Raw genomic sequence first — 12667 nt, 5'->3', positions numbered from 1 at the left:
ATAGAAATGTATAAAGAGACGAATAGATATATATATATATATTGAAGAAGAATAAGAATAGTATTTAATTGTCGCATGGCACTAATGACGCATCAACGTCAACGGTCGCTATTGCATAGCACTAATGTGGCAAATGATGGCATTAAATCATTTTGTTATTGTAAATGCAAGTTTTTGGAGTTTCAGTATTTAGGTAAACTTGTTTTGTAGTATTAAGCAAAAAATATTATTTAGTAAAAGTAAAAGTAACATGTAGTAGAATCAACTCGTTACATTGAAAGTGGTCTATCTATTAATGATCATTAATAAACTAAATATGTTTTATTGGTTATATGCTGGTACATACTTTCTATGCACAGAATTTCTTATTGTTATAAATGTAGATATATCTACTTTATTCTATGTTATTCTTTGCTTTTAATAAATTTTATTAATAATAGGAATTTGCTTCTGCATCTTATAAATATAGATTTAATAATATTCAATAATACATTATTCGAAACAAGTGTGCCATTAAAAACTAGTAGTAACAGATAACAAAAACTTGTATTATTATACAAAGAGATCCATTGCTAACCTAATAATTCACAGAAATTGTTTCCTCTGCAGAAAAGCACTCGTTGATCGACGAATTTCGACGATAAAGCAGTATTACAATATTTTCTAAAATTTTCTAAACAATCACGGAGTTGTTTGTTATGTTTATATACATAAACGGTTATGCAATAAAAAGAAAGTTCGATATTCGGGGAACATTTGACGCGTGAGATTGTATGCTTGGTTCAAAATGACATATATCGTGTATTACGGTCGATTTAAGGATGAGGGCACGAGTTCATGCACTAACATTACGCGTTAGCAAGATACTGGTTTTTGCCAATCTTCATCGGACATCCCCTGGACGTGCAATCATTCATCTGTGACTCGTCTGTCTCATCGTTATTCGTCATCTCATCGAATATCTCGTGGGAATCAATTTGATGCCTTATCGTGAAATTGCTAGATGGATGCTTCTTGTGCGGACGCCAGTTCTGTGATCGATCCGATTTCACGAATATTTGTTCCCTGTGGCGAAGCACAGCCGTTCGTTCCCATCATCTTTCCACTTCCTCGGCAGTATACCTGGAAAAAATTGAAAATTACGGTAATAGTAATGGTGTGTAGGTATCTATAACATAATACAATAGATTCCTATATAGTTCCATTTGTTTTTAACGTTCAACTCGATATCGATTATTTAATTTGGCTCAGAGTTTGATGCGAAAGTGCTTGTATGGAAATTTAAGCGGAAAGTAACTTTTTGTTTTAAACTTCGATTCAAAGAAATTGTCCATTTTTAAATTTGATACATAAATGATTTTTCCTTCCGTAATTTGGTTCTAAAATGATCATTCGTATTCAAATTCGATTCTAAGTCGATTCGAAGGCTAAAGCGATTATTCGCTTTGAAATTCGATCTATATCATTTCAAATCTAATTCAAAGGTAATTCTCGATTTTTTCAAAAATATCACACTCCTAATAGGCATATCCCAAATTTAACCTCGTGTTCTTCCTAATGTGATTCGTGTGGTTTTTCGAAGAATAACCGATTAACAGCATCCGTATGAAGGAAATCATATTCTTTATGTAGCAGAATCAATCATCAGGTAAGTGAAGCTGGGAACAGTACGATACGATGATCCAGACATCGTGAAAGGAGCGTTGCATCTACATGATGATACGATGACTCATGCGCGGGTTCCGTCATCGTTGTACGAGTAGGTATATGCACTAACCGGACAGGTAATGCAAAGAATCGCTCGTTTTGACGTGATGGAAAGAGGCAGAATCATCGAGAGGATGTTATTTCATTATAGAATGTTGATACTTTCGATGCTTTATTCTCAATCGAATTCGTTATTTTTCTTTTCTTTTTTTTTTTCTTTCTCTATACTTGTATCTATATAATACAGACTGATATAAAAAGAATAAGGTACGATACGAATCGTTTATCGATCGTTGAAGTATTTATAAAGAATTGGAAAAGAGTTTGTCCCTAGTCCTGACCTACTGACCTTCTGACATCTAATTGTAACCTGCATGTTTCTGTTGATTTAAAGTTTAAACTAAGCTGTTGCAACTCACTGCTACATACTTCTGGGTGTGCTCATTATTTAGCCTTAGCATGTTTCACGAAGATGTTTCTGCATCTCTGTTGCTTCCCAAGCTTAACACATGTACCTCTTGATTTTTATTCCGAAAATGGCTTCGCTGGCTTTTCAAATCATTCCAAGAAACCTGTTACGTTCAATCTATTGGATTCGTTTAACTTTGTTAGCTTGATCTTACAGCTCGAGTTTGTTTGTTTTTTTTTTTTTTTTTTTTTTTGTAGAGTTGAATAGTTCAGTTTACAAACGTTTCACAACATTTTTCAATTTATCTTTAAACTGTCTCTAACTGGTTAATATAAATTGATTCACGGGATATTTAGCTACGATAACAAATGTTAAACTTTTTTTTCATTGAGTTAAGAAGTCTTATTCATACACATAATTGTCTGTAGATACGTGCATACTAATTCAAATATTATAATAAATCTCCGTGTCTTTAGCTTGGTCCATTGTAATATTAAATAAGCGAAATTTCACTCTTAAATATGTTGAGAAGAGATATCGAATTGTTATTTAAAAAAAACCTTTTAACAATTAACTTAAAAATATATATAATAATAGAATAGAAAGATCAACACATGCACTGCGGATCCAATATTCATTACTTATCTACGATACTGTAGACTGTAAGCTAATAGATAATTTTCATACAATACTTGTCTGTAGATATATTATAGAACATTATATATTTATGTGTACGTGTTTGATACGAATTGTTCTCAAATCTTTTCTATAATTTCATGATTTTCAATTTCACAGTGAACGCGCTATTATCTGAGTAACCCAGAATTTTGTTAAATTCTTTGAAACCTGACAGATTACAAAACTTTGACGCGGAACAAATAGTTTCAAAGGTACTAAATGAGAAATGAAACATTTATAAAAACAGACAGTGACAAAACAGTAGAAAATTAAAAATGAATTTAAAACTTAGCAACATTCTATTTACTTTCATTAAAAAAATGTAGATTTGTATTGTCATTTTATATTAGATAAGTATAATAATAGTAAAAAATTAGAAGGTCGGAGGTTGGTGATAAAACTATGGTTTGAACGTTTTATGTTTCTTGGAGTGATCTGTCGCGTAAATGATTCACTATAAAATGATAATGAAGTATTTGTTGGGGAAAGTGCGGTCGGGTGGCGATGACACGGCGTGGGTCACTTGGAAAATGGCCTTGATGATAGCAATGCCAATATGCGCGATCTGCGTGGTGGTTATGGTCATTTATCACGTGCGTAAGACCCCAGAAAGGCCAGGAAATAGCGATGATTCGCAGGAGGCACCAGATCGACCCATCCTGGGTGGTGTTACCATCAGGGATATGCTGGAAATGACTACCAGTGGCAGTGGCTCAGGTAGGTCAAATTAAAGTTCTATGTATATTAATCAAACTTTTTTTAATTTTCGCTATGCAATGAATTATATATTAATCAAGTTTCATTTTTCATTTTCACTATGTACCTAGCAATGGATATTTTATAACTAAATGAGATTTGTCTGCGAAAATAGATGTCACACTTAAATTTGTTTGCGTTGCTGAAAAGACGACTAGCGTAAGGAATGCGAGCTTGATTGGCTGTTTCGTATAAATTCTACACAATCATAAATATAGCATGCGCACCCTTGCCCCCATCGCGCTAGTCTTCTTTTCAACAATGCACAGTCCATAATGTATGTATATCGAATATAATAGTGCTATTTTGGATGTAAATTTAAAAATAATTCAAACAATGGTTTGCTACCAGTTAGTCTGTTACTTCTTTTTATTTTACACGACGCTCCATCTAGACTATAGTTGTATTGATATTAATTTCAAATACGTACATTAAAGTTCGGATTGACGTTCCGACGTTCATTTATATTATACTTTTCAAAAGTATATTTATTTCTTAAAAGTGCATTTCTTTCGCAAAATTTCTTTGTACTGTAAACTGTAAACGGCTTTTAAGTGTACCAGGCGTGATAGCTATTTAATTTAATCCAGTTACGATAAAGTGCTGCGTGTGGAGTGGGCCACGAAGAGATTAAACTGTCCCATTATTGTATCGTATTCTGTTTGGAACTCATACATTTTTACATAAAGAGTTTAACTATCTTGTTACTGTATCATATTCTGTTTAGAATTCGTAAATTTTCACACAAAGCACATTGTTAGTGTTGTGCACACGACAGTCATTTTCAACTATACTGAAATTCGTGTTCTTCAATGCCCATCCTCTCCCAAGTAGGCCTGCCGCTTCTGGTACAGCGAAGCATAGCCCGCCAGATTCAGCTGGTGGAGACGATTGGAAAAGGTCGCTTCGGCGAGGTCTGGCGTGGTCGTTGGAGGGGTGAGAACGTTGCCGTGAAGATCTTCAGCTCGCGTGAAGAAAGGTCTTGGTTCAGGGAGGCCGAAATTTATCAGACGGTGATGCTCAGACACGATAATATTCTCGGCTTCATCGCAGCTGATAACAAAGGTAGGTACAAATTTGCACACAAGTGCATAAACATTGCGCCGATTTCGAATTCGAACAGTTTTAATCGTCGGTTACTTAACGACTTAACGACTAATTTAACGACTTTAACCTTTTCGAGATTAACGGATAATAATTACCCGTTAATAGGGATAGCAACGAATAAGAATTGATTGCTAGATTATACCGAACATATTCCTTATATAGTAGAATTAAGTTATCATACAGACAAGTTTTTTTTGAATAAATTTTCCCCTGTAGACAGGGAAAGGAATGTATTCGATCTTCATATGGGATTATGATTATAGATATTATGGTTACTAAAATTTCCACATATCATGTATGGTGTATGTATCTGATTTAGTAAGTGTAGCAATTTATTAGTAATTAATGCTTGCGAATTAACCAAGTATTTTATATATTCACTATACCTGTAAATTTTTCGCCCGATATAAGCTTCCACTACTACGGTCTCGAAGATAGCGTGGGTTTTCTTCGCTAAGAAATTTGTTATTAACATAAATGGCTACTTCTCCAGTAGCGCTGAATGATTCTATTTATCTTAAGTCTTCGACCGTTTTTAATACCGTATCGGATTCAGTTCCCTCGTTTTAATATATTTTAATATTAGTATTTATTACTTGCTTGTTGGAGCTTTGGTTCTAGTTATTCTATATTTAATGGAACTTTGTCTCAGGTTTGGGCAGAAGATCAGAACTCTGATCAGACTTGGGTATGGTGTAAACGGTTAATCAGATTGTTCCCATTTTCTGTATATTCGTTGCCTATTTCCGATACATTTTCTAAAAAACTGCATAGCTGCGAAGAATTAAGTGAAAATTATTTTGGATTGCATTGCTTTATTGTCTTAATTGAATTCATAATAAATTGATCAATGTTTCGTACCGGGCATAAAATTCGAAACTTGCTCCTGAATTTCTTTTTTGTAGGTTTCGCCGATACGTGACTAGTGATATGATACTTGCGAGGTTCTCCTCATTGCCCATAGCATGAATTATCAGACTGAACTTGGATTCGATCGATCTGGAGTATCTGATAAGATAGGATTAAAGGGTAATGCTCGTCTAGTTTTTGCTTTGGCCGATAAGAATGTGATTGTAGGTATAAGGGACGAGACATTGTTCATTAGATTTTTATCTGTTCCGCTCGACTTATTATTTATTTTATTGCTAGCTCGACTTGTGTCAACAGTTGCTGGAGATGTAGTATTTGATTCTGAACTTCTTAAAGCATCTGTTTAGCCTTATGTACATATATTATGTATATATATCCTCTTGTATAGGAAGGAAGTTTGTAAGGTTCCCAGAGGATATGAAAGTCCAGTAATTCGTATTATCAAATTGAATTTAGAGGACCTCAGGGAGTTTATCAGTATCATCAGTTTGTATAAAAACCTGTCATCGGGAACTCATGACGTGTGATAGTCCTTGCTCGCTTAAACGAGCTCTCAGAATTGATATGGCAGAGTATGGTTCCAACCCTAATTTGTGTAGAATGTCAACTATTAAAACGTAAGGAATAATCTGACGGACATTCGATAAAATTATCCTATCCATTCTGCTAATTAGTAGTCTAATTTCCAACTCGTTGTTATTAATTTTGATTATAGGGCGTTTTTTTATGACCTTAATAACTATAAGTTGAACAGAAAACACAAAGATTTGATTTTTATTTTTTGTCTCTAAATAACATTAAACAAGGAAATAGATATCACCGATCGTTTCCTTTACTCGAGTAACACCAAATTAGAGAAAGACTGTCTTTCTAAATCGTATAGCTGCCGAGATAATGCGATTTTTTCCATGTGTTACAATTTTCGCGCGATCGCGGTTCCGGTCGAGTCGGCAACGACGCGTTGAGCTCTCATTGTCAGCAGCCTCTTTCGCTACATTGAAGGCTTCTAATCGCCTACTATGAAAATGCATCAACTTTGCAAATGTTCGTTAATTAATTAATCTTTTATGGTCTTCCAATCAATACGAAAGGATCCACATATAATACAAGTAATAAATTGTAAAACGACACCTGTTTCATTTCCTAATGTTTCGCACTGACGATTTTTTGAACGAAGAAAAATAGATATCTGTCAGTACCTAGTCAATTGGTCCTGGAGAAATCCTTTTTTTTTTTTTTTAAATTACATGAAATGATTTCAGAAATTGATAGAAACAAATTCCACTATGGTAGGATAAGAAATGTAAAAGTTATTGCATTTTACAACTAATAAAAAATGATCGTAGCTGTACTTTAGCCAAGAGTTTGAATGAAAACATCTTGTTCGGTCAAATATCAAAATATTTCCCGTTTCGTAAGTTGACGAAAGCTTCGGAAGTTGTGCGAAAATTAACAAACGGATCGATTCGAAATTTGGTTCACTACACGTAGTTTGATACGACTAATATTAACTTACCACAGGTCCTTGATATTTTAAGACAATTTTACCTAAAATTATAAAGGATTTAAGGAAAACGGATTTCTTCGCATCTCTTACTAATTTGTCATCTAACAATTGGATTTATCGTAACGTAACAGCTAAAATTTTACAGATAATTTTATTAGCTGTAACTGCTTATTGAAACTTTTTCACGCGCGACAAATTGTTTCTAAGGTACAAAGCCAAGTGTAAAAAAAGTCTTTTTTTTTCGTTTAATTGATATTTTGTTTGTGAAGCAGCGGAGGTAACAATTATATAAAAATCGCTTATTTTGTGCAAAGTATCGTTCCGAATCATATTATGCAAAAACATTTTTACTATTAATTTATCCCTGAAGAAATATTGAGTAGGCAGGACTAATTGTAATTACACATATGCATATACATGTACAAAGCAACATGCACGTGTACGCGCTGTGAATAACCAGATTTTAGGCTGTATGTAAACTTCGCGTCATTCGCGCGATACTTTCGCCAAGCACGACTGAGAGGCGTCGAAACCAACCTGAATAAAGAGAGTTCTTTCAGTTTAAATTCAAATGACCCAAATCCGCTACTCTTCACTAGACATTGTAAGCTAAACTTAATAATAAAACCAGTGAATAAATATAGTCAGAGAAAGCAAAGAATATGTTTCTTGCTTGTTTTCACTATATTCTTTCTATTGTTCTTTGCAACGGTGCCTACAATACGAATCCCTCGACTTATTGGAATTTAAGCAAACACTAATGTATACGACATATATATTTAAATTAAGAATAATCCGAAATACAAGTTATGTCTTTGTTCCTCAGATAATGGTACGTGGACCCAGCTGTGGTTGATCACAGATTATCACGAGAAGGGTTCGCTGTTCGATTATTTGAACAGATCGACCGTTGATACGAACGGTATGATCAGGATGGCTCTGTCGATTGCCACCGGGTTAGCGCATCTTCACATGGAGATCGTCGGCACGCAAGGGAAACCAGCCATCGCTCACAGGGATCTCAAGTCGAAAAATATCCTCGTGAAGACGAATGGCACATGCGCGATCGGCGATCTTGGATTGGCCGTCAGGCATGATGTAATAACAGACACCGTCGATATCCAACTAAATAATCGGGTGGGCACTAAGCGGTACATGGCACCCGAGGTAAATTATAAATTTAAAAATTCACATTTTACCCATTCGCTTTGTTTATCGAAATAGCCAAATGTGTGCGAGATGTATTGGAAATATTGAATTGTAATATATTAGGTTGTCCGAAAAGTTTCTTTCGTTTTATAAGGAAACAATAGATGCGCAACATTCTTTGTTTTATCCATTTTGTAGTAATACAACAAAATGGATCATACATAATTCAATAAAATAATATAAAACAAAAGATGTATCTATTATTGCCTTATAAAACGAAAGAAACTTTCGGGACAACCTAATATTATATGCATATAAGTATATATCATTCTGTACATGTGTATATAAAAACAAATTTATGTTATAACTCAACACATGTTTAAGTATTATAAGCATATAAATAGGGAAATCCTTATTCGTAAGTTGAAAAGTAATTATGGTATGGAAATTTCTATTTCCATTTTTATTTCTGTAATACATATCAGATTTGAAAATATATTTTTCGTACCCTTGGTTCTGTTTTTATACAAATCTTTCTTACACCATTTTCATTTAATGTAATTCAGATAAGGACGTCAATTTCTTTTCCCATATAATTTAATTTAGATTTAATACGATTCAAATGGCGCCTTTTTTCCTAAAAATATTGGAACGTAACCCAATCAAAAATTTGTTCCATCTACTGAATATTTATTATAATAAGCAATTTGCTTTGGACATCTCATAGATTTTTGAATATCATATGCATTTTGATGCTTGGAAATATCTCATAAATGCATAAATATCCGCAGTCTATCGATTGTTATTGATTAAATACGACAAATTTTTCTTCAAAAACCAATATTTTTTTTTACATATGCTATAAAACACATTTAATCATTACTTTTGAGATTGGTATTTGGCATGGAAGCGGGGAAGGCAGCAAAGTTAACTCGCTGGTTCTCAAACTTCTCGCTACGGAGAAAGCCCATTTTCATTCTCCTCTTGAAGAGTGCGGCTGCTGAGAATTGTTACTTCTGCTTTTAGGTTCTCGAAGAGACGATAAACATGAACCACTTTGATTCCTTCAAGAGGGCTGACGTGTACGCTCTGGGGCTGATCCTCTGGGAGATCGCAAGGCGATGCAACGTCGGCGGAATTCACGACGAATATCAGCTGCCGTTTTACGATTTGGTGCCTTCTGATCCGACGATCGAAGAGATGCGTAAGGTTGTGTGTACCGACAGACAGAGGCCATCGATACCGAATCGGTGGCAGTCGATCGAGGTACGTGTCACGTGCTGCTTCTCAAAACTTCTACAAAGCTTTGATCCTTGCGTTCTTAAGAAAAGGGTTGAGCCTATGCCATAAACTTCACTTCGCGTTGTATATTTGCTACTGTTTATATTCGGGCTGTTCTACGTAACACGTAAATGGGTCAAATCGTAGGTTTAAAATAATAGACAGTAGAGTTGAACTATTTTATTACATATAATTAGCTATCAGATACATAAAAGGAGTTTTCTGATTCTCTTTACTACTTACGATTTTTCATTTACATAATACAAGTTTACGTTCATTTAATCCGTAATCAAGCAGTGTATTAGGTAATCAGTCAGTGGCATAAGTTATTCTAATAATGAGTCCTCATTTACCTGCAGCGTTGAAAACATTTTAACTGTTATTCCATTGATCACTCCTAATAATTTTAAAACAGAGGTTGGTTATTATAATAATAGTGTTATGAGTCGGAGCTGCGAGTAGTGCGAGATTTTATATATATAAATATATATAATCCGTATACATATATACATCCGTATCCTATAAACACTACAAAATAAATGTAAATACGTTAGTAGGTAAATACGCGATCAAACGTGACACGAAATCAGGACGACAGGACTGTTGTTTGCGAGGACGAACTTGACGTGAAGGAACCTGTAAGATGCGGACACAGGGAGTCATGGGAAACATTAGTATTGATTCTGTTTTGGCTAAGAAAAGTCAACACAACTTGAGTAGTAAAATCGTATCATGTGGGTATATTCAACTACCTTTGCGAAGGATTGCAAAACTTGGGTATTAGATCTAAAACAATTAGATTCGAATTTTAAATCCAGATATGGATATTATAATTATAATCAGAAAGATTATTATATGTGTGATTATGAGTGTGGATGCTCGGTTTTGACACACTGGCAGTGCGCTAACTAGCGATATCAAATAGAATCAAATGATCAAACGAATTTATCTGAGGCGAGATTCGCTCGTAATTATATGAAGAGCTCCGTCCGAAGAGATTACAGTCTCCCTCTCACCCTTTAGTCGTTATAACCTTCGGAGCGAAAAAGTCACTATCCTGTTCGCGACTCCCGTTTACGCTCGTCGCTCTTTTAGATTTTAGATAGATCTAAAATTGTAATTTTAATCGATCGAACACGGGGAAAGACATTATTATTAGACATTATTATAGAATTTTTTGGTGGAGATTATCTGATTATCGATGCAGTTTTGCAGTCTTAAGGATTTTAGGAGGCAGCATTTTCTGAAACTAAGGGAATTTTGTGACTGGAGTCGGTTGGAACAGGAGAATCTATACCTGCAGGGCGATCGGCGCGAAAAAATATAACCCTTCTGAGTTTGCAAAGAATGGTACTTGGATTCTTCTCACGTGACGACGCGATGTGATAGTCTATTAGGTATCCAACTCAATCGCAGCTGTGTTACTTACATTGCTTAGATAAAGGATATCTAAAATTAGATAGAGAAATTTAAAATAAAAGGTGTTTCTCTTTTTTGAGTGCTCTTGAAGGCATCTCAAGAGTGTGACGGAGACAGGATATTTTCCATGCGTAATAATAGTAAGATAATTAAATGCATTATCTAGTGTAAGGACATGTAAAAAATATATATTTTACAGTAGTTTATATTTCGTAAGTATACAATGTGAACTACATGTCACTGTCGCTATTTCTAAGATGCTTACCTAATCTCCGAGTCGATACGATATTGTACGTTCGTCATCACGGAAAAGGATGACCCTCTTACACTCCTACGAAGGCAAGGAGCTTGTTGCCATTCAATTAGACAAATTCTACGTCGTTCCTCGTCCACTATCTTATGCTTTTATATTCCACGTGGATGTTTCCAATACCAACGCATACGCTGTCACCGACGCAGAATTCACTGTAGTATCACCGACAGTTTCTTTCGAAGATCTCGGAAACTAAGCCCTTACCCAAGATCGATGATTATATGTACAGGAAAAAATTGTGCAACGCGTTCGCAACATACATATTTCAAAATTATTGTAATTAGGGAGGAGGTAACTTTGTTTATTAATTCCAAGATTTTTACATATTTGTTTTTACATGGTTTTTTTCCAGAATAAACGCTGAATTCTAATTGTAGGGTGGTACAGGCAAAAGTACCGATACGCGACGGTACGACGTAGCCATGCATTATTACATTTTTTTTTTTTTTTTTTTTTTTACGCCTATTATTGTAAGTTAAATTTAAGCCGCTGTTGCGCTGAGCTTATGTGCGATGTTTTAATTTATGTCCTGAAAGCCTGGACGCAAAAACAGGAAGGTAACTTTTTTATAGTTTCACTTGATTGACCAATTGAAAATTATTCTAATTAATAAATAAAAGCGCAATGTTAATATATGAATATTCCATATATCAGTCAATTCGTCAAAGATTATTTCACGTTAATGGAGAATCGTTCGCTATAACTGCGACTGCCTATTCCAGAATGAAGTGTACCTAATCGGAATGACAATTTAATCGAAGTTTTTTTTCGTTAATTGAACGTTTTGGGAACTAAAGCCGAACGGGGATCATATGTACAGGAAAAACTCGTTCAAAATATTGATTTTAATGGTAAAATATTGAAAAACCTTCCCCCCAAAGCAATACGATTAATCACAATAATACTCCATGCAATTTTAAGAATCGATAATGTTACCTAAACCAGGCAAAGAACCACACACAACTGAATCTTGCAGACCGATATCACTACTTCCTGTGTTTTCCCAAATACTAGAGAAAATGATATACGGTCGCCTAAAACCAACAATAGAAAAAGAAAAGTTAATACCAGATCACCAATTTGGATTCAGAAACAAACACTCCATGATAGAGCAAATGCACAGGTTCGTCAACGAAATTTTACTGGCAATAGAAAAGAAACAATACTGTACATTCTTCTTCATGGGCATTAAGAAAGCATTTTTATAAAGTGAACCATGAAAGCCTCTTACAAACAAACAAAAAACACTTTCCGGAACAAACAAAACAACGACCGGCATACCAACAACTACCAACAGCAAAATGCCGACATTCGCGGACAACACGGCTGTAGTAGTCAGGCACACTAATCCAGAAACACCAGTCACATTACTACAAGAGCACATCACAAAAATAGAAAAATGACTACAAGATGAACAAATAAAAGCAAACCTCGGTAAATGCAACCAATATTACATTTACACTAAGGAAAG

At 34.6% G+C, this 12667-nt stretch overlaps 2 protein-coding genes across 9 annotated transcripts in view; one reads left to right on the top strand and one right to left on the bottom strand.

The window, feature by feature from the left end:
- Window positions 1-12667, bottom strand: part of LOC126915234 (60S ribosomal protein L7a) — a 113557-nt gene that overhangs the window by 59892 nt on the left and 40998 nt on the right. The gene's annotated exons all lie outside the window — the stretch shown is intronic.
- LOC126915227 (TGF-beta receptor type-1-like) overlaps window positions 1-12667 on the top strand; it is a 72286-nt gene that overhangs the window by 50969 nt on the left and 8650 nt on the right. For 7 of the 8 annotated variants that reach the window (XM_050719691.1, XM_050719693.1, XM_050719695.1 and 4 more), the window contains 4 exons: window positions 3284-3511; window positions 4382-4615; window positions 7861-8201; window positions 9210-9449. In XM_050719691.1, coding sequence (XP_050575648.1) covers window positions 3284-3511; window positions 4382-4615; window positions 7861-8201; window positions 9210-9449 — 1043 coding nt within the window. The remainder of the gene's footprint in view (window positions 1-3283; window positions 3512-4381; window positions 4616-7860; window positions 8202-9209; window positions 9450-12667) is intronic. The other variant, XM_050719692.1, reaches the window with a different exon arrangement.

The sequence above is a fragment of the Bombus affinis genome, chromosome 4 (genome assembly GCF_024516045.1).
Source record: "Bombus affinis isolate iyBomAffi1 chromosome 4, iyBomAffi1.2, whole genome shotgun sequence".
In the NCBI taxonomy this organism is placed as follows: domain Eukaryota; kingdom Metazoa; phylum Arthropoda; class Insecta; order Hymenoptera; family Apidae; genus Bombus; species Bombus affinis.
The sequence above is the reverse complement of the archived record's forward strand: the minus strand, read 5'-3'. Positions and strand labels throughout refer to the sequence as shown.